Here is a 23,180-nt window from a genome sequence, read left to right on the forward strand (position 1 = left end):
GGGAGTTCGACGAGTGCAGAAATGGGCAATAGATATAAGGTGGAAAAACCTTTATTTATTTATTTTACAGAATCTGTCACAGCCAACTGAAATCGCCATGAAATCCATAAATCGGGTAATTCGAACTTACATTAACAGCTGTTTCACGTTATTCAGAGGTTGCAATAACTAGTCGTAAAAATGAGGGCCAATAACCCAGCTTTTAAAGTGGTCATTCAAGTTGGCATGGCAACGAAACTGCTTGGTCCCCTGTATTTCCGAATTCTACGTCCAGTCTTTGACAAAACAAATCGTAGATGTCATTGTAGCAGTTATCTTGACAAAGATAAGATGGCACCAGGGGGAAAAGGTATTTTAAATTACCTGCAGCAGGAACTCCAAGTGAATGGTGCGTTTCTTGAGTTGATTTACCAAACTTGTAGGCTTTTTAAAACATTTAAAATGTAAAAGGGTAAAGTGATTTCACAAAGTGGAGGGGAAAAAAGCAAAAAAAAACATGTCATTCTCTGATTGGCCATGTGCGGGCACGTAAAACCACACCAGCCTCATCGGAGCAAAGAATAGAGGCATGCTATCGGTATTAGTGCTGGCGAATCCAGCTATTTCTCACTGTAGTGAAGTGCTGCTCAACTTTCCCGGCGATCGATACTGTTCGAAACCTTAAAGATAACGGATTACGGCCAACAGGACCGCCTTGTGCAAAGACACTCCGTGCACACATTTTCAGCACGTTGGACAGCGCACGGCGCCGCAGAGGCGGTGCGCGGATTCAACCGGTGGCTTTCAACGAGCAGAGTGAGGACCAGAGTGGACCGTTTGACTAAATGCTGTACAAAAACTCTTTTTACGTCACATGTCTGATAGGATTTTTCTGCTTTCTGCACTTGGACTAGTGTTTTTCTCGTTCTTCCTAATACACGGTGTCTTTGTCGATTCCATCGTGTGGGAAGGCGTGCCGAGAGTGGCTGACTCTTGAAGCTGTGTGCTGAGTAGCGTGGAATAGGTGACTGTCAGGCGGGAGGAGTGGTGTGGTGGTGCCTAAGAAACCTTCCCTTTATAAGGATGCTGGTGGGAAATGCCTGGAGACAAAGATGACGAGATTTGTCAAAAGGCGCTCGAACTCTTGTCAGATCTTTGTTCTAAGGGGGAAGTGCAGAATGAAAACTGTCGGGATTTTATCTACTATTTCCGAGATCTCGCCAGACCACGCTACACGGATTCAGGTGAGGCATCATTTGCAAGCTTGATTCAATGGTTGCACTAAATTCAATGTAAGTGAAGTCGCATATGACTTCTTTCACTGAACATCGCACGCATAAAGCACACTATAGGTGGTCCAAGCTTGGCTCGACTACTTCACGACGAAGATTAGTCTATAATATCAAAGAAAAATTAGACTTGTACATTATTTTTTCACATTAGTTAGCTCACCGATCCGGTTAAACTATGCATTTTTCGAGGAAGTCCATTTTTTCTTCCATTTTTTTCCCATTTCTATCACACGAGGTTGGCGTGACATCGTGTAGGCTAGTCTGTGAACACTCATCAGATATGTTTCACTGGATGAGTTGCCCTGCATCGTGTATTTACTGACATGTCACAAACATTGAGTCATACTACTTTGAAACTTTGCCTCTTTTTTTTTTAATTCTTACCTAAAAGCATTTGCTTTTTATAATTAGATTTAGAATTAGCCACTCTCGCTTCATAATTATCAACACTTAGGGTAAACACATTCGCCTAAATGGCATGCATAAATTAGTGTCAGTGTGCATGTGTGCGGAGGAGAGAAGGAGCGAGCGAGAAAGCGTTATTTGGAGGCGCGAGAAAGCGTAATTCCTGCACATTTCCACTGCATTCATTCTGCTTCCATAGTTTGCATCAATGATTATTCATCACGTGACAGGACTTTGTGAATTGTCAGTCTCCTCCAACCCCCAAGCTCTCCCTTCTGTTCCTTTCCACTTTACTTCAACTATCCCCCAAAGTCCCAGCTCTCTTCTTGCTTCCTCATTCATCATATAGGCCGATCTTCTCTTGTCTTTTACACTGACACTTTCAAAAGTGAAATTATGTGGGTAGCCCGTGGGGCTAGCTATCAAGAGGGCTTACGGGTTTAATTTCTGTTCCAGCTGGCATATATCACTCAGCGTGATGGAAGAAAGCCATAAGAGAATAACAAAGGAAATAAGTACAAGGCAGAGGACAGCTACTCTTTCAGCTAGAGTTGAAGCTGTGGGTGTACCGGTCATATATATATATATCTTTTTGGGTTTTTTTTACAAATATGCTAAACATAAAACATCATTTTGACTTCAGATTTGATTTAAATCAATTACGTAAACATATTTACAACTATTTTCTCAAAAGATCATAAAATATCAAGGATCAATGAAATAAAAACTGGAACATGAAAGAAAAATAAAGATGTGTAACATGTCTTTTAATGGATTAGTCACCCACTTGGAAAGATACCTTTCTTGACACTTTTACAGAGAGTATGTTGAGAAGTTTAATATCAATCCCAATGACTGTGGTCAATCAATCAATGCCTGTCTTGCTGAAGCCAAATGCCAATTAGTTTAGCTTTTGCAGGAACAGAAAAATGTGTCTTCCACTGTTCAGAGCACATATCACAGCTTCTAATTTTTACACTTTAAAACTAGCATGATTATTTAACAGACTGTGGCAATTAATCAGCTTTAGAGATACGGTAGGAGGATTAAGTTACCTTGGAACAGAGTCAGATTTCAGAGTTTATGAGGGAGCTTTATATTTAACAGATATGTATACGAGTGGATTTAGTCTTTTCATCTGTCAATAAGCAAGTAAAAAAAACAAAAAAACAAAAACATATTTGCAGAAATGCAAATGCAATCGAATGCATCATCCTTTACAACATTGGGGACAACAAGTTGGAACCACCTACTGTACATGTGTAACATATTACATTTCCAATAGTTTTTACTTACAGAGAGGTATTCTTAGGGAAAATAACATCCCAGAAGTAGACATTACATATATTGCCTTTTCAGCACTTGCTTGCCTCCTACACTTTTGCACCTTTGAAGGTCCTGTGCACTAAAATTGGTCCACCCTCTTTGTTCCAATGTAGTCTTTAAATCCCTCCAGATGTCTATAGCTTCTTCTCCACCAGGCAGCATTTGGGCGGCCTGCCAAACCGACTGTGGGCTCAGCATCCTCAGATGGCAAGTCCCTCAATTTCTCCACATTATTCTCTCAAATCACACATACTCTGGTATTCACAGAATTTCACAGTGCAGAAAGGACAGTTGGTCTGTGTTCCTGTGCAAGGTCTTATGACAGCTCCCACACACAGAGCCAGTCCTAATTGCAGGACTGTGGGATTTGGAGGATGGGTTACCTTACCAACAGCATATAGTGAAAAGTGCAAAAACCTTTATTGCCAAATAAGTACACTTTTGGCTGTTTGGACTAAAACAGTCATGCAATTGATGTGTAGTCTCATTAACTTTTATCTAATACTCTTACCATGACAAAAAGTCAGCCTCAGACTCTTAATTACAAGTGTCATCTTTACATTAGATGTGTCAGGTGTGATTCAGCTCATCACGAGTCCTCTCATATTTTTAAAAGCAGCTCTTCTTTGTAGTATCAGTCAGACCAAACACTCAAGACAGACTGAAATCAGCTCTAAATCTGTGCCCAGCTCTGTAAGTGGGAGCAGAAGTTTATATGCAAAAATTCTAAAGTTCATGATTATTAATCTCACTCATTAAAAACAAAAGAAGAAACAAAGTGGATCTTGACAGGTACGGTGTTCTGTTGCTATAGCGTGCAACTAAAAAGAAACAAAATGAGAGGATTGAATGTGATGAGTTCAGGAAATAGTTTGCTTCAACTAAACGTAACATGATATCTGTCAGCTACAATTCGGATTAGTGTACAGCTTTAACATTTCTAATATAAGCTACTTTCATCCAAAATAAAATAATGCATTCAGTCCAACTGTGTAACAGCAAATGCTACATCTAATCAAATGCCTTGTGTTGCAATGAAATTTAAACTTATTGTAGAGCCATTAATGATAAATAAATTATATTGATAATCCTGTATCTCATTAATCCACTCTCTGTTTCATTTAATTGTTCATTAGTTGTACATTTGTTGCTTGTGTCTAAGCAGATTATCTGTTCGGGTATTCATGAGGAGAAAGTCTCCTTGATGTGATACACATCATGATTATTACCCTTTTCTTAAATGTATCAACATACCAATCACTTGATTTCCTGGAGCTTTTATAGGCTAATAAAATAACATGCTCTGCTTAACAGTAATAGGTTAATCAGGAAAACAATCATTGTTTTTTCTAAAAACTTCACTCATTGTTATGACTAATGTACTTAATACAGATTACACCAATATTATACTTTTGAGTTTTTTTCTTTTGAAAATTTTATTCCAGTCTTCACAAGCCAGATTTGTCTTCGCATACATGAAGGGACAAAGGATATGTCTGCTATAATACTATGGGCAAATAATAGCCTGTTGCATAGTCAGCACATAAACTGGGAATAATCTGTATCGCTGCCCTCGCATAGCCAAAAATAGATACAGTCAGGTGGATACAGCAGACTGGTTCTATTCAAAACACTGTGCAAGAGCTTGGGCTTTTCAATAAGCAAAATTACCTCAAAGATGAAAGACCGTTACATTAAATTAATAGAAATCATGTGTTAAAGAGAGATGATGGGGAACTGGTTAGAAGAGGGATTTGGGAGTCAGTTTAGCTGGTATCAAAGCTTAGAGGAAGCAGCAGACAGTGGCAGAGCAGGAAAGCTCAGGTGGACACCCTGGGGACTTAAAGGGTAGAAACAAGAGACCTCTGCTGGTGGGCCAGAACAGAAGAGGTCAGGCAGATGGACTGAGCAATGGAGACTGACGTTGCAGAAGAGTTCAGATGGTTCTGGCTGTCGGCTAAGGTGCTAGACAGGATGGTTGCTGGAAACCAGAGTCATCTTTAGTTAAGGGAAACCAGAAGAATCCTTAGTCCTGGCCAATGAGAGGATGGCATTTGGAAAGGGGTGCAAGACAGGTGACTGCGGTGCTGGGAGCTCAGTGAAGCGTGGCAGTGTAGAAAACCATATGGAATAAAAATACGAAAACTGCATCTAATTACCCATTATCTCTATTGGTTAAATCAAACATACAGCACATATTTTATAAGGTCATGTGTATAAGGACATGATATACTTATATAAGTGGCCACTTCCATTTTTAACATATGATATAATGCTTTGCCAATTCTTATGTAATTCTTATAATCACAGGCCATGAGATGGTTGTGAAAGCAGACACTTAAATTAGTCGATAATAGTATGAGATGCAGCATTAATAGCAGGTTTTCTGCAACTAATAGGGAAAAAAGGGACTTCAAAACTATATGTCTTGTAAGACATGCATAACCTGAATGATTGTGATCAAGATTTTCGAATTCTTATTTAATGTGATTTTTGAAACTATGGTGACAGGGGTGCATAGCTGGTCAAAATCGTCACATACAAGAGATGAAGAAATAACTGAATGATGAGTCTCGGTAGCCCTGATAATACAAAATATAAGAGTAAAAGGGAAAAAAAGACTGATGACCATTAATGATGCACTGGAGACGGTTGTTAACAATGCAGTGGTAAAGCACCATGTCAGTATGTGTAGTATTTTTTCAGTACTTATTCAGTGCATTTGGCCACGTTATGAACAGCATTTATTTCTTCTGTTATCTTGATGATGAACAATTAAAGTAATTACCACTTAATAATTTTTTGCCTCACAGAAGCTCAAGGATGGATAAGAGCTTAGGGAATGAGGGAATTCAGCATATAGAAAGTGTAAGCCTTTGATATTTCCATAATTACACATGCATAACAGCTTTAAAATCTATACAATCCCAGATGCGTACTCCATCCTTATTTTATTTTGACCTTGTCATTGCCCCTGGGATTGGTTAGTTTTGAAGGTTTGGATTCTTGTTAAATATTCAATAATGCTGGTTTCTTTTCTGCTTTCACTGCTGCTGTTTTTAAATGTTTGTGTTTTTGGTTCCTACTTTGGGTTTAATATACTTGTGATTTATTTCAGTTATGAGATATTATTGCCTTTTTAGTTTCTGTCTGGAGCTGATTATCATTTTTGTTTCCTCACTGTTTTCTTGTGTCCGTGTTGAGTAGGTGTTCTGGATTGTTTCCTGTTTTACTTTGATAGTTTTCATTGGTTGTTTTAATTTGGGTTTTTTTGTTTGTCTTTTTTTAAAATTTGTGTCTAATTCTCAGCCAGTCCAGCATCTGGATCCTCGTCACCGCTTCCTTCATGACAGACCCATCCCAACTTAATATCTACTACTAAGACATTAGCCGACATAAGGAGTTTATAAGATTGTTCTGGTCTGCTTCAGTGACATTACATCATCAAATAACGGTGCATAAAAACACACTGTTCAAATTCAGATATCAAACAGTAACTCAAAAACATGACATGGGATTTTCAAAGCAAAATTGTGTGCATATCTGTAACACCAATTAGGATGCAAACCATCTCAAGCCTGTTTTAACAACTTTAAACTTTAATTAAAGCCTCAATTAATTTTTATGAAAATTACACATGCTGTGTTTGAACTTGTGACATTTAAAGTTCCCTACAGAGCCACATTTCTTCAGTTTGGTATCTCAGAGACTCCAGCTGTAAAACATGGTTAAATGTAACCTTTTTTCATATCTTCCATGGTCTTGATTGACATTAACAGCACTTTTTAAAAAGGCACAACATTATTACATGTTTTTAAATATCAGTAGAATTAACAAATTTCTGGGGTTAATACATCTAATATATGTGAATACATACATACCCTTACCTCAATTTGAGGCAAATGGTTAATACTCCATGGGGTCCTTATGATCCAAAACAAGACTTCAGTTAATTTTATTTGCTTATAACAACAGTTGTCTTATGGTGCTTTATATTGTATGGGGTAGAAGACCTTAACAATATTAGAGAGAAGGAAACAAGCAAGCACTTGGTGAAGGTGGAGAGAAAGAACCTCCCTTTACTGTAACAGCCAGAAAGAGGCTCGGGGACATTTGCAGCTTCTGGAAAGAGGGAAAGTAGAACAGTGAAAACAGAAAAGTAAAGATCATTTAAGAAAAGACAGGTAATAGTAATGTAACTTAGTATATTATCACTGTTTGGATGAAAATTCCTTTTACTTGCAATAAAGTTGCAAAGTTCATGTAATTATTTCAGAGTCATTGCAGCAGTTTCTATTTTTTTTTTTTAGTGCTTTTGCTTCTTGAGAGCAGAGATGATTCAGATGCCCTTGATGACTCTGTTGCTTCACACCTCATCTCCCTTTCCATGGTGACTTGCACACCCTGGGCTGGTGTAAACAAATGCAATGCACTGAAGAATTATTCAGTGTCATGCTTTGAAACTATGAACTTGATAGATGAAGACCTGGATTGATATGCTGGTAAAACTTTTTATACTCCCACGGCCATTACTCCTGGTGTTGCCCACAAGTACTGCTTATATATAATCACACAGTTTATGATGCACATGTGTGAACAGCAACCGAGTAGTAACTTTAATTTTGCAAAGCTGTTATCTTTAGAGTGACATCTTCAGTTTGTTTATACGTGTTTTGTGGATCCACAGATTTAACAGGAGAGCTAGAGTAGCTGTTAGGAGCCCTTTAAACTCCTACATGTACCAGTGTAGAGCAGCTTCATGAGTGATCTTGTCCTTGAATTTTGGGATTCGATAGTATTTCTCTTATAAACTCATCTGTTTTCAGAATGTTTTTTTTTCTGTTTTGTATAAATTGCGACTTTCACGCCTTCCCTCCCCATTTGTCAAATTGTTTTTTTTAACCACAGACCATATATAACAGCCTGTAAATGTTTTTCTTGCAAGCTGTTTTTTATACCCTCTCATTTATTTACATGATAATATGCATTAACCACACAGGCAGCATGAAGCGCCTTGGGTTTAGCACTTTATCAAACTACTGGGAACATTTTAAATTCTTGCAATTAATGTACCTCACTGACAGTTTCACATTATAAATTATACTCATGGAAGAGAGTTAGTTCTGCTTTCTTGTGGCTGTAGCTCAGGTGGCAGAGCAGGTCAGCCACTAATCAGAAGGTCGGTGGTTTGATCCCAGGCCAAATATCCTTGGGCAAGATACTAACCCCATGTTTGCCAACTGGTGGTGGTCAGAGGGCCCGGCAGCCTCGCCTCTGTCAGTGCGCCCCAGGGCAGCTGTGGCTACAATGTAGCTTGCCATTGTAAATGGGTGAATGACTGAATGTAGTGTAAAGCGCTTTGGGGTCCTTGGGGACTGAGTAAAGCGCTATACAAATGCAGGCCATTTACCATTTCTTTTCAAAGTTCTTCATTGGTCATTCCTATGGAAGCCAGGAGAGCTCACCAGACTCAAATAAACATCTGCAAACAGACAAATCCAAGCAAGTTCAAAAAAGTAATCTTCATCTGTATGACAATAGCTGCTTTGCAAATACACACAAGAAAAACCACAAAGCAAAAGTCAAATGCCATGTGCATGCTTGAAAAGAATTTCTGAATTGTCATGTTAAAACAAAAATATTTTAACTTATTTTCTGAAAACAACAACAAACCAAGAACTGTGGTCATCTGTGGTTGTAATGCTGCATTTCTATATTTGGTTTTGTTGTATTTGCACCTCTTTTGTGGAAAAATCATTTTTAAAGTTTCATTTTTTCACCATAATTATCAGCAAAGGAAATGAAATCGAAACATGGGGGGCACACTACCCTTAGAGTGCAGATATGAGCCTCCATTGGATAGTTAAATACTGCTACTACTACTGTACATAATTTTGATTTTATTGAGCATTCTTTATGAGAATCTGTTAGAAAAGAAAAAAATAAATCCAACAGGACCTATAGCTGTGTACCTGACATGTCCATCATGCAGTATTTTTAAAACATTTACTGAGTAACTTAATCATGAAATGGTTATATATGATGGTGATATCAAAAATCAGAGTGCAACAAAGCAAAGAGAAGACTTATTCACTGTCAGATCTTGTTCTCTCTTTCCAGACATATCTGTGAGTCTGCTGTCATTGGTAGTGACTGCCTGTGGCTTGGCCCTCTTTGGGGTCTCCCTCTTTGTTTCATGGAAGCTCTGCTGGATACCATGGAGGGAGCGTGGGCTTTCCCCCACCACCAAGGAAGCCCATGGGCACCTCAACCCGACTATGAGCCCTCTGCCATCACAGTCTGCACCCAGGCAGCCAGTTTACACAGCTGTGGACCCCCCGATGCACAACCGCCGTGAATCATCACATTGTTCCATGGCCAGAGAGCCTACTCCCGTGGCATCTGTTGTTTCAGTGGAGGCTCCGGTGACTCCTGTATCACCACCACCTGTGGTCATGGCCACACCAGAGGCAGCTATGAAGATCAGCCACACATCTCCAGATATACCACTGGATGCCCAGAGTAAAAGCAGGGAAAATGGAGTTCACACTAACCCCCGAATGCAGAGACAGACCACTGAACCCCCACCTTCTGGATGCTCAATGTCTGAAATAGGGTCAGTATGAGGTATTTGTTGATTTATGTGCTCCCATAAGATATGCTGGCCTTATTTTCTAAAAATCCCCTAACAATTATGATCTCTGTTAAAAACGCTAACATTCAAACTACTAATTGTTTCTGCTACTTTTCCCAATAGAACAAGAGAGATGAAAGACAAAATGACTTGGACTTGACTTTAGTTATGACTCCTGCCAACATGTTTCACATTTTTACTTTCTATTTGTGCATCAACTATAATACATTTAAGGATTTTGGTAAAGGAAAACAACTTACACCTTATTTATGATTAGGGTTAGGTAGTTCAGAGGCTTGGTTGAAATGTGGATTTTGTTAAGTGTAGGTGTCTGAAACATGACTAAATGTCATGTGCAGATGTGAGTATAAAAAACAGACACATTATAAGGCAATAATGAAACCAAAACAACAATTTCTGTCTGCTAGACTATAAAATGTATAATACAGCACACTATGTGTACACTATGTTCTTGAAGTGAAAAGCAGCATTGGCACTAGATATAAATTATGATATGCAGAACAATTCATTATGCAGGTTGCTTCAAAAAATATGCAGCTGATGTTTTAACATTCCTTCTTTTCATTGTGTTAATGTTGTATGATTTTGTTTTCTGTTGATTTCCTCTGTGCACAGTCAAGGGTCCATTCGTAGACACATGAACCTCTCTAACCCAGACTTCAACGTGGCCCAGTTCCAAAGGCAGGACTCCCTCACCGGAATGGGCCTGGGCCTGGGCCGCCTCAAACCCGAGCTCTACAAACAGCGCTCCCTTGAGGGGGACGAAGGAAGTCGAAGAGACGGAGGTTGTGGGCGCCTCCATTTTATCCTCAAATATGACTGTGATCTAGAACAGTTAATAGTTAAGATCCACAAAGCAGAGGACCTCCCGGCCAAGGACTTCTCCGGTACCTCTGACCCTTATGTTAAGATCTACCTGTTGCCCGATCGAAAGACCAAGCACCAGACAAAGGTGCACCGCAAGACACTCAACCCTGTGTTTGATGAGGTCTTCCTGTTTCCTGTGGCATACTCTGAGCTTCCTACACGAAAGCTACACTTCAGTGTCTATGACTTCGACCGCTTTTCACGGCATGACATTATTGGTCAAGTGGTGGTGGACAACTTCCTGGATCTGGCAGATTTCCCCAGGGAGACAAAACTCTGTCGAGACATCCAGTATGTCTCCTCGGTGAGTTTGAACGTTCACTCAAAACTATGTCATATTTACTTAGAGCTGCCAGGTTATATTTAACTTTTCCCCCACAAAGGCTGTGTGTGACAGCTGTGTGGAGAGTTCGAAATTTGTCCCTCTGTCTCCCACTGGCAGTACAAAGTACTGAATTTTTTTCCTTTTATCACTTGTCAGGTCTGAAAAAACAGGACAAAAATTAGTTAAGGTGATCAGGCCTGTGTTTGAAAACTGATGTTTTCTTTTACTTTGCTGTCTCTCTCTGCTGTCGAGATGAAAAGACTTTAAAAAAGCATCTGTTTAATAACAGATGTAGTGACCCCGAGCGCAAAATTTTACTACACAAGACATCTATGGCATCAGTGTTGATATTATATGCTTTTTAAAATTGCCTTTACATGCCCGGAGAATGATTAGCAATAGATTTTTCATTAAATATGGTTTTTGGAAGGAATACTAATTTAAAAAATATGCATTTAGAATAGTGTTTAATACTATACCTTCCTTTTTCTTTAACAATCCTTGATGCTGCACATATTACAAATAGATGACACAAGTGAAGGACTGAGGCATTTTATTAGCAATTACTTTTACTGCATCTGCTCCCACCTATCTAAATTCAGTTTGCTCTGCTGGAACGACCTGTTTACCATGAGTAAATTAAATCCTTTGAGACTTTTTAAGGTCAACAGGATTACAGGCCTCTTGCCATGTTACCTTACTGACTGCGTGCTAGTAAATCTCATTTTGTTAGGACCAGTTTCTGTTAGACCTATAAAGTGAGCATACAGTTGCACAGAGTGTCTGTCAGTGTATGTACGTCCTTATAAGACCAAATGTGTGTGAGAGAGAAAGAAACGGAGAACAGGAGAAAAAAATATTTAAAAAAAAAACTGAGAAAACTGGTTTGGGAACAAGACATACGCACCATTTTTCTTTCTTTCTTTCTTACATTATTAGCTATTTAAGATCTTTATAATGTTTTTCACTGTTCCTGCTCATCTCCTGTAGAGGTGAAAGATCTCAGACACCACAATACAGCACTGGTATTTATATGTTGGCCTGTTTTATTTACAGGCATTTCATTTATTGAGCTTGAACAGCTGTAACATGCAACTGATCCCTATATTCTGTTTGCAGTTGATTGCAGGAAACAGTTTAGGCAACAGAACTCAATAAAACAAGATCAATAAAGCACAGCTGTGTAAAGGAAAACTATTGGTTGAATTTAGATGAGATCAATTCCCAGTCACTATGTTAGTTATGATTTTACTTGTGTAAGGGCATAAATCTTAGTTAAAACATTGCAACATTGCTTAATAAGCAATAAGACAGTCCAACACGAACAGCCGTGGTGAGTCAGTCTGGAAACTGTAATAAATGTTTACTGTGGAACATAGTTAACCTTCTCAGCAAAAAGATTTTAATAAGATGTGGAGTGTCTTTGCAACTGGGCTTACTTTAGCAGTGCTGCAGCTTTCTGAAATCTTTCAGAAAGCACAGTGTTGCTATAACCGAATGTACTGCGCTTTTCGTTAAAACAATATTTTGACCACTGCCGACCTTTAAGAATGAACTGTTTTACAGACTCATCTCATCTCAGTCAATTCTTCTCATCTTAAGAATTGACTTTTGAGCAAAACATGCAGCCAGTTCAACAGCAGACAAAAAAAAGCATGGGAGTATTTGACTGAGCAGCTGTATGTCTATGTTGTGCATATGTCTGTCTCTTGTTTATCTAATAAGCGAATCATCATCTGCCTCTGTTGGCGTCCAGGCTTGTCTGCTACATCGCTACGTCTTTTGCAAATGTCTGCACTGCAGCCATATCATTTTTAATAAGGAGAGCACATTAGTTAGCAGAGTTTGTGTGCCTGATGCACTGGCCATTAGTAATGGAAAACAAATTGTTATGCTTTCATCTCTAGTATAAGCAGCTCCATCACTGAATTTAGATTTTCATTTCACAATTATACTTTCATTCAGATTAAGAACAGTAATACAGATGGGAGAGAATCAATTAAATATTAAATCTAACACCACGCACTTGTTGTGGTTGTTTTTATTTGTTTGTTTTTAATGCTCATTCTTTGTTAGAACTTCATTACATGCAACTTAAGATTGCATTATCACACATATTTATTGTTTATTCACAACAGCAATATGTAATTAAGTGAGTATTACTGCATATATACTTATAATCTCTGGTATTATTTCAAAAAAGTGATTAAATGTATTTTATAATGTTCACTTTTCTGTATGGCTAGCATGCTTTTATATTCTTCTCATCAAAGCTGCCACATTTATCCATGCATTTTATTGTCTATGGTAAAGGCACAGTAATCAGTTTTCTTTTGCCTTTTGATCTCGTCTGTTTCACCTCATCGAAATTTAGATATGTGGTGTTATTTTGTGCTTTTTATTGCTGTGTCAGTTTAAATTATCACAACGCAGAGCTCAAATTTGTGGCATAGTCCACGCCTGTCTAATTTGCAGGCTACTGATAGCAGCTAAGGTTTTAGTGCATAAAGTCTCACATACAGTGTGCCAAAGACCATTAACGGCTTCCTACTCATGGCCTCTAAAAATACTGACAGAATCTGTCTCTTCTTTCTGTCTTTACTCTGTCTCTCTCTCTTTATCTATCTCTGCCTGCCTTTTTTTCCCTCAACATGTCTCGGTCTTTCTTCATCACACGCACAAATGCATAAACAGACACGGACACACCTGTTTTAACCCAGCTGTGACGAAGTCATCAGCTGTGTCCAACTTTTAGTACGCAAACAAATTGTTTAAAGTAAAACAAAAAAGAAGTAGCTTACTCAGAAAAAGTAATTAGATGTGAATGCATATTATACGCATTCTGAATGTAGTGCTAATGGGTTCTATAGAGTGCTCAGAATGGCTGAGATATTCACAGACAGTAAAATAACAGCTTTTGAGGCAGAAGATACTGGAAAACATAAAAGTGAGAAATGAAGAGGGGGGAGGAGATGCCGAGAAAACAGCATGACGATACACGAGCATGCCAGATAGAGCCTTCGGGGGAAAATGCTCACAAAAAGTATTGGGATTGTTTTGATCCATCAACATATGGATGTTTACTGGATCAGTGCACCTTTGCCCTGTTTAACTGATTGCTAATCAATGTTGCCTGGTTGGAACAGAATGGTGTGTGACGTCTGGTTGATGGGAACCAGTGATTAACAGAATCTGGAATTCTCACATTTTCACACTGTTCAGTTTTTGTCAGTTTCACAGCACTCAGCTAATGCACACAAACAGAAAAAAAGGAAAAAAAACCCCACAGAGTACACACAGACTCTTACACTTGTACAAATGCTTGTTCTCAGAGATTGACACAGATGCCCCACACATATATCCTCATAAATGAGCTAATTATCTTTGGACACCAGTACATAGACATGATATTCTGTAACCAGTGCACAGAGCTTATTTGATAGAAAATAAAGAATTATCATTAAGTCTTGATTTCCAGTGGGACAGGCCATATTGATGTGTCATTGCCAGATTTTAGCTTGTTTAGCTCTGCAATAGAAGCAGATTGTAGATTAATGAAGAACATGTGTTATTTTTACTGGATTTAAGAATGACAGTCTCAGTATGAACAAAAGCTGTATAATACATTTGATGGTTTGAGCTTTTAAATACAGAATATACTTGTGGCATACCAGCCTGATTATCAGAAACGCTGAGCATGACATTCAACCTGCAGATGTTACATGCTATTTGATGCCTAAGAAGTTTTGCGGAGCACGTAAAACACAGTGCTAATCTGTTTCCCACCTGTATCACAATTATTAGACCATGAAGCATGTAAAACAGATAGTTCTGGGATGTGGGATGCATTTTCTGGAGGGTTTTTTGAGTTAATTCATCCTTCACATTTAAAAGCCTTGATGAGTAATTGATCATGATTGCAGCAAAATATACAAGTGCAATTCATGGGTGATCTCTCTCTCTCAGAAAAAAACAAAAAACAAGACAGAAATACACACTCACAAAATGCCAAATCAGTTTCTCTAGCTTAACCAAAAAAAATAATAATAATAACTCAATAGTGTCCAAGTGTGTGTGACATTCCTAAGACATGCTATAGAAATTGTTGCCAATTGTATGGATGTCCCTCTTGATAGATTTCTGCATCTCCCTTTTCACAGATACTTCTAAAACTAGCACTTAACATATATTATACTTTGGATACCAAATTAGTTATTTTGAATATCTTAATTTAAAAGGCATCTTAGCATACATAAGAGTTGTTTTGAGTTGTTTTTTTCATTGACCTGCTGCTGCAAAAAACATTCCTACTTGGTCTTGGTTACTTTTAGTATGAGAGTTTCATAACAATATGGGGCAAATCTCAGTCTTAGATTTCTCAGTGCAGTTGAGTAATATGATGTCATTATCACAATTACTGGAGCAGCAAAGTCAGTTGATCCTAAGTTTTCAGTGTTGTTGTTTTTGCACTTCAGTTGAATTTACTGAGCTTACCTTTGTAAATGATCAGATGATGATGATGAGTTGATGACACGTGCTTTGAAATACCAGCACAATCTCACCAACATAGCAGCAGATCAGCAAGAGATTCTACTGTAGGTGTCTTTACCACACATATTTGTGTGCTTTCCTGGTTCACACTTCTTTTGTGGAGTTATTTTAAGCACTAGCGATAAGTGAGCAGCAGCTGAACTGAAGCCTCTGTGCCGGGTGAAATATGGGAGGCTTTAATTGGAGCAATATGACAGAAAATATTATTTGTAGAAAAGTTGTACACTGTAAATAAATGACCAGAATAATACACAATCAAACTCATTTTAGAGTAAATATTTTTGTGTCTTTTAGGATAATGTGGACCTTGGGGATCTGATGTTTTCACTTTGTTACTTGCCTACTGCGGGCAGACTGACCATTACCATGATAAAGGCTCGCAACCTCAAGGCCATGGATATCACTGGTGCATCTGGTAATTAAAATCTGATACTGACTGTAACTGCAGCACCCCACTGGTATCCCAAATGTAAATCAAGTTAATTTTTCTTGTTTGTGTCATTTTTTTATAGATCCATATGTGAAAGTTTCACTGATGTGTGACGGTCGCAGATTGAAGAAGAGGAAGACATCAACAAAGAGGAACACTCTGAATCCAGTCTATAATGAGGCCATTGTGTTTGATGTCCCTCCAGAAAACATAGAGCAGATCAGCCTTTTGATTGCTGTGATGGATTATGACCGGTTCGAGAGTTTCTATAGAGTAGTTTCTACATCTTTTGCATGGGTCAATGTTTAATTTATACTTGCTGCATGGCAAAAGCGGATAAAATATATTCCAAGAACATTTGCAAATATTTCCTCAAACTCTTTGTCTCTGTAACATATTGTCTTGGGTGGTTTTCACACACAATATGTAAGACATTATTATTTTTGGAAAGCATGGGAGGACTTATAATATTTTTTCTTTCTCCCTTATCCTCCTGGGTCTACAGAGTAGGCCATAATGAGGTCATTGGTGTGTGTCGAGTCGGCAATGATGCTGACAGCCTCGGTCGAGATCACTGGAGTGAAATGCTTACATATCCCCGAAAACCTGTCGCCCACTGGCATCCTCTCGTTGAGGTGAGATGGCATGTGTTGACACACACACACACACACACACATATTAGGGGTGCAACGATACACAAAATTTACGGTTCAGTTTGGTTTGATACTTTGGTGTCACGGTTCGATATTTTTTTGAGAAAAAAAATGTTCATGCCTTTTTAATTTGTCATTTATTAAAATTATAAATATATATTTTAACTCAAAAGTACAGTTTTTAAATTTAATGTTGCTGAAACAACAAAATAATAAAAATAAATAAATCTATCTGATCGAGGAATCACTCATCTTTGGAAAAGAGAGTTTTTTACAGAGAAATGTCTCTTTCCAAAATAAAAGCTATACTATACGCTTCTTCTGGGCTGTATTCTCAGCAGCATATTAAACATATCAGGTGCCCATAAAGAGAATCATGTGCTAACGGCTGTCTAAATGACTCGGGTAAAGTTTGTAGCATGTGTGCTTGTTGTTTTTGTCTGCTTCCACTTGTCTTTGCACTAGGATAATGTCGGCGTAAACATGCAGTCATATTCATTGTGTTCCCACTAGTGCTGTCAGCCTTAATCTCGTTAAAATGACATTAACGCCATAACGCGGCAAATCTCCGTTAACAAGTTACCGCGGATTGCCCCGTACCAGAGCGTTCTCACTCCCGAGGCGTAACATGTCGACGTTTTGTCACGTCCCGCGGCGTTCCTGAGGAATGCGAAAGGAGACCTTCGGCGTTCTTATGGTACGCGGCGGGTTATGGCTGGAATCCAGTGCAATGACACTCCCGCGGTAGTAGACGTTCCAGCCCTGTATTCCAGGGCTTCTAAACCTAACCTTATCCCTAGCCCTGACCATAACCTTATTCCTGACCTTAACCAGGACTTTAATGACGTTAAATAGCGTGTTTCTAAGCGATTTGAAGAAAAAGAGCGAACATGTGTAGGTTCAGTCCAGACGGTTCTCATATTTCCTCTTTTTCCGAGGTCGTCATTTAGGAACGTGGTGGGTAGCCGAAAACGTAATATGGTGACGATTTGTCACCTAGCGTAAAATGTTACGCTTTGGGAGTGAGAACGGGTTGCCCGTACATGGGGCTGGGTGGCGTCAACACGTTAACGAGCTAACTGCGCTAACACACTAGTTCCCACCAATTGAACATTGTGTGGCACATCTGACATACTGTTTTACTTTTGTCCATGACGCGCTTACCATCAGGGTCATACTTCACATGAAGACCAAGATAGTTCCAAACGCCAGATCTGAATGAGGGTGGGGGAGGTTCAATTTCAGGTAGCGTTGAGGCAGTTGCCATGTTGCAATGAGCTTAGCTTCTGCCTTGCTAGCTTGCGCTGCACTCAGTGGATCTGTGCTCGACAGTGCAGCCTAGGCGGAGAAGTCCACTGAGCGCTCAACACAGACAGCATCGTCAGAAGAAAAGTTGATAAAATAGATAAAAAATTTTGTATTGTTCGATACATATGCCTACCGAAAGCACTGCATCGAATGGTTCAATATCGATACATGTATTGTTTCACCCCTAATGTATGTATGTATGTATGTATGTATGTATGTATGTATGTATGTATGTATGTATGTATGTATGTATGTATGTATGTATGGATAGATGGATAGATAGATAGATAAAATTCCCCTCTCTCCCCTGAGGGGGGTCTATGCTTCACGCTCGGGTCCTGTACCAGAGGCCCGGGAGCTTGAGGGTCCTGCGCAGTATCTTAGCTGTTCCTAGGACTGCCCTCTTCTGGACAGAGATCCTACTTGGGACTCACTTCACCTAGTGTTCCGATTACCACTGGGACCACTGTTACCTTCACCCTCTTCTCTGAGCCCTTGATACTTCTCCATCTTGCACCCTGCTGTTATGTGCTGGATTGTTTGAGGGGCATCTTTACACAGCCTGCACCTGGGGTCTTGCCTGGTGTGGTAGACCCCAGCCTCTATGGATCTTGTGCTTAAAGACTGTTCCTGTGCTGCCATGATTACTGCCTCTGTGCTGTCTTTCAGTGCAGCTTTGTCTGGCCATTGGTAGGATTTCTGGATGTCAGCCACTTCATCTATGTGCCAGTGGTACATACCATTCAGGGGCCTGTCCTTCATTGATGCTTCCTCCTCTTTCTTGGGTTTCTGGTGCTTGAGGTATTCAGGTCGGTTGGGCCATCTTCCTGAAGTTTAAGCAGTATAAAATATTTATAACATAAACATAATGATAAAAAAACATTTATCATTAATTGAGGTTAGAGTTGACAGATGAAAGAAAAAGAAAGTGCAAGTGGGTAGGAAGCTTATCACTGTCCAGTTATTAAGGCACACTGAGCTCATTACTATTCACTGATACTGAAGTGTGTTGTTAGAATGCGGCTGTGAAAAGATTTTTGGTCAGTGGTAAAGGGAATATGGTTGTAAGCTATAACAAAGCAAAAAAAGAGAGGATGTCTGCCATTTCATGGAAATCACTTTATTGCCAGAATTGACAAGAAGCCTAGAAAGCTCAAAAACATTATATATCTGATTTAATCATTTTCAGTGAAAAAGAAAGTGGCTCTCTCCAAAAAGTCCACAGATGGTGATGCTATTTTATGTGAAATTGCATATCTGTGTGTGATGGCTAAAATATAACCTGTTCCACCAGAGATCAAATTGGCTGCCAAAGTTTCCATAGCAATGTAGCGCCTTCTGTAAAATCGTTTATTTTTCTACAAATACAAGCTAGTTTAGAACTTGTAGTCATCTTTGTAATTTACCAGTATGACTTGGCCTTATACCATCATCTCTGAGATTATGATATCCCTAATATTTATCCCAAATCTTTTTTTTAGCTGTTGAAGAGGGAAGGTAGACATAGTGGACAAAGCACTGACACAATACAGCATGTTTTGTGAATGGCAAAATAGATATCCTTCAGGTTAAAGCCACCGATAAAACTCATGCACTAATCGCCGTACTTTATTCTAGCGTGAAGTGAAACTATTGTGAGTTTGAAATGTCTAAGCTACTTCTATTGAGTGAATGGTAAGGGTGTTCAGTTTCTTATATGTGAACTTATCCATAGAGCTTCACAAACCAAGATAGTTCTCTACATTCATACATACATTCACACTGCAAGTTCAGTGCTCCTCTATCCAGCAATATCAAAACACCTACTGAACCCTTGTTCAAGTCATAATAATTAACAGACGTGACCATTTTAACCCATGGAAGTTAAGTGTATTTACACAGTGTAATAGTGACTAGAATTTACTATACATTTTAGGTATTCCTCTACATCTACAGAATTATTGGGATGACCTATGAATTTTCAAGTTCCAATAGCAGCCTAAGTTTAGTCACAGGCTTTTCAGTGACATTAGTCATCATCTGTGGATGCACTCAACATACAAGTCCTTTACTTGGAAAGTCTCCAAGCCTCTTGAAAATGTGCAGGAGCCATTGTGGGGAAGTAGGTTCAATTTTGACAAAAATATCTCCAGGCTTTATATTTTTCCTTCTTCGTTTCACTTTTGCCTCTTCTGCAGCAAAGGTAAGTATTTATGTACCCATCACTTTCTGCACACTGAACCTTCTCTCTATGGATACACATTATTTCTTGAATAGCCCAGTGGTAAGACCTGTTTACCTTTCATAAACTGAATATGATGTAGTTGTTGAGGTTATCTGACAATATTTTCTCAGATAGTAATACTGCTTTGACAAAACTGTGTTTTACAGGTTACAAATACATACCTGAACTGAGAATCTTTGGCCAACCTCCATGCAAATGATACTCTGTGCCCTCTCCACAGGAGATAGACATTGTAGCTGAGATCAAAGGGTTATAAAAAGTTAATAAACAGCATTTAAATGTCTGATTTGCAGCATTCCCTTAGTTGGTAACAGCAAGGGGAGTAAGATTGGTTTTCCCAAGGGATGAAACTCCCCAAGTGCCAATAAGCAGATTTCTGAAATATGGTGTCTGGCAAAAATTCTATTTTTTGCTTTCGATGTAACATTTATTGCTCTTAGTTAATGATCGGTCTTCAGTTTGTTCATTTACAATGATGGTCAACCTAATGAGTATCTTTGCCAAATTCACTGAATGCTAAAGAAACCATAGTTATCCTGCCCAATTTTGAGTCAGTTTATTCTCATGCTACTCACAAAACAGTACTGTACTTTTATGCTGTGAGGTTTCAAATGCAGGTCTGTTCATGTGTTTCTATGCCAAATGAACCACTTTATCTATAAAAGCTTTTATCCTTTCACTTGGACTTGGCAAGAAAAAGGTGCCATAGAAAAAACGTCTATGCTAATAAAATTTAGTGAATGCATAAATAAACTGACCTCCCAAAAATCAAAAAAATGAAATGGCAGACATACAGTGTTTGTTTCACTGCCCAATTCATCGCTCTGTAGGTGGTGAGTACATTTGTTCCAAGATAAAAAGGTAGGATTGGCTCTAGATTTATTTGATATCATCGTACATCTGTTTATATGACTAATAGAGATGGAGGTTTTTTTTGTTTGTTTGTTTCTTTTACACTAACTATCATTGCAATCTTTCTGCTTTATTCTCTTGCAGTACCAGGGGACCACAGGTAGTAGCCAGGGAGGATCCTGTAATTCTCTGAAGACACCTCCTTCTCCGTAGCCATGAGCAACAATTCAAATAAGCCGAAGGCTGTGCTATATGTACCTTTGGGCAGATGTGATACAGAATTTTGCTCATATATGGTCCTAGCATAAAAAAATAAACACATGCATTAATACCTATGGAAAAGAAAGACACAAACTGTCTTGAGCTCTGCTCTTTTGGATCAGTTGCATGTTGAATGACTGCAAAGATGGATGTTTTTTTTCTATGATGTTCCATAAGAAAAAGAACCAGCACAGGCAGATATTTTAGGTCTGAGCTGTTCCTGAGTTTATAAACTCATTGCTCTTTTTTTAATAGTCTTGTTACTTGTTTTAATGAGATGAGTCTCTGTAATTGCACAATGTACTTACAACCAGTTGAACTGCCATACTGTTCTCTTTTTTTTGGTTGTGAATTGGTGCATGAGGTCATGTTTTGATGGGATATCTTCTACTTGTTTGTTGGTTTGTTTCTATTTTTTGAATAGGATGTATTGTTCTGTCAGTTGATGTGCAGTGACAGTTCATTTTTAGGCAAAATACCTGTAAGTAAAAGTATGTTAAATGTTACGAATAAAAATTATTCCATAGAAAAATGTTCATCAGTTTCAATTCAGTTAATTTGAATGTGAATTAGAATTTCATAATATGCTAGATTTCTATCACTTTAGCAACTATAGTACACAACACTAGCTCTTCAAGATAAAGTAAGTAAGTAAGTAAAGAGCAAAACTGTGTTAAACAGTATACAGTAAAATATATTATCTGTAGAATATCTTTTTTATTACTGTTTAAGATTAGTGTTTTAGAGCACTAAATATAAGACAAAAAGCTAATGCAAACACATTAAAGTTTTGCATATTATTTTATTTCTAAGGTTTTACATGTCAGGACATAATAAAAATTTATCTAGTCCTCATCGGGTCTTAATAGTAGATAAAGGCAACCAAACAATCAATTAGATTGTTTATTATCATTCATCATTTATAAAAAAAAAAAAATGAAGCCAAAATGAAGATGCAGCACATAAAAAACATAGTTCACTCCATGAATTAGAAGCATATGGAACCACATTTAACAGCAATAACTTGTAGTAAGTAATCATTTTCTATATTTTCAGATTTTTTATGTTCGGCTTAATTAATGTTTTAATGTTGGCCATGTTTTGGTTTTCAGAGTGATGACCTGACATTTGCTGTATAATGCTATCGTATACATAGGAGTTCATGGTCAAGTTAATGACAGAAGGTTCCAAAGATACGGTGGCCATACTAGCCAACCTTGAGACCTCAGAATTAGGGAGACATTCGAGGGGGGGGGGGGGGGGGGGGGGGGGGATACATGTACATGTACATAAACATATACAAAAAACTAGAATTTTACAGTGTTTATCTATTAGTAGCTAGGCTAACACACTTACCTCTCATATAAAGCTACCATGCTAATGGAGTGATGTAGCTCTTAAGATCACTACTGATTTCACCCATGATGATGACTAGAAAGCTGTCAAAACTATATAGAGGTGCACCTGACTTCTACTTTTTTTCTTAATTCCTATGGAAGCACAAAGCATGTATTTAGTTTTTCACACACTGCTTCTGCATTTTGTCTTATTTCTTATTAAATAAATAATGACATGTTTTGTAGTTAATCTTTGCCAGATTTCTAGCTACTATGAATCTACTGAAATCTACTGAAAATATTTTTTTCACAAAGCACATCTGATGTTGTTCCCTTTGTAGTGAAAAGCTGATTTAATTTTACAATATTCACCGGATGTGTTGTCACAATTTAGTACCATAACTTATCGGTGAGAAGTAAACAACAGTAAACTGCATCCAGGAAGTTGCCTGACTCACTCGGTGAGCTGGAACTTGAAAATCAAAGGAAACATAATTACCAGTTTCCAGACAGTCCCCTTAAGCTCCTTTCTCATTTCATTTGCTTAAATAGCTTATGACTGGCACTGTATCCAAAGTGCTTCAGTTATTTTCTTTACTTCACGCACTGGTAAAAGGTTAGCTCTGCCAGTCAACAGAAATTACAAGAAATATTTCTAAGAGCAAATAAACAATCTTTTATTGTCTTTTATTATTATGTATCCTTATTATTACAT

General features: G+C 38.2%; 1 protein-coding gene across 2 annotated transcripts; it reads left to right on the forward strand.

Moving 5' to 3' along the window:
* Positions 1-259: 259 nt before the first annotated feature.
* On the forward strand, positions 260-21,664 carry syt9a (synaptotagmin IXa). 2 transcript variants are annotated; one of them, XM_076882576.1, is made up of 7 exons: positions 260-388; positions 9,123-9,618; positions 10,273-10,828; positions 15,695-15,815; positions 15,913-16,084; positions 16,336-16,465; positions 21,012-21,664. In XM_076882576.1, the coding sequence occupies exons 1-7, from the start codon at positions 331-333 to the stop codon at positions 21,078-21,080; spliced, it is 1,602 nt and encodes a 533-aa protein (XP_076738691.1). In that variant the 5' UTR covers positions 260-330; the 3' UTR covers positions 21,081-21,664. The 2 variants fall into 2 exon arrangements, with proteins under 2 accessions (XP_076738691.1, XP_004539473.1); XM_004539416.2 differs by lacking the exon at positions 260-388 and adding an exon at positions 406-1,223.
* The last annotated feature ends 1,516 nt before the right edge of the window (positions 21,665-23,180 follow it).

The sequence above is a fragment of the Maylandia zebra genome, linkage group LG1 (assembly GCF_041146795.1).
Source record: "Maylandia zebra isolate NMK-2024a linkage group LG1, Mzebra_GT3a, whole genome shotgun sequence".
NCBI classification, from domain to species: domain Eukaryota; kingdom Metazoa; phylum Chordata; class Actinopteri; order Cichliformes; family Cichlidae; genus Maylandia; species Maylandia zebra.

What these genes read in the sequence shown, in the direction of transcription:
- syt9a (XM_004539416.2), top strand. Translation starts at nt 1,076, where the DNA reads ATGCCTGGAGACAAAGATGACGAGATTTGTCAAAAGGCGCTCGAACTC. An exon ending in TGCTCAATGTCTGAAATAGG is followed by an intron (nt 9,619 to 10,272) that starts GTCAGTATGAGG and finishes CTCTGTGCACAG; the next exon opens with TCAAGGGTCCATTCGTAGAC. An exon ending in GCTGTGATGGATTATGACCG is followed by an intron (nt 16,085 to 16,335) that starts GTTCGAGAGTTT and finishes CTGGGTCTACAG; the next exon opens with AGTAGGCCATAATGAGGTCA.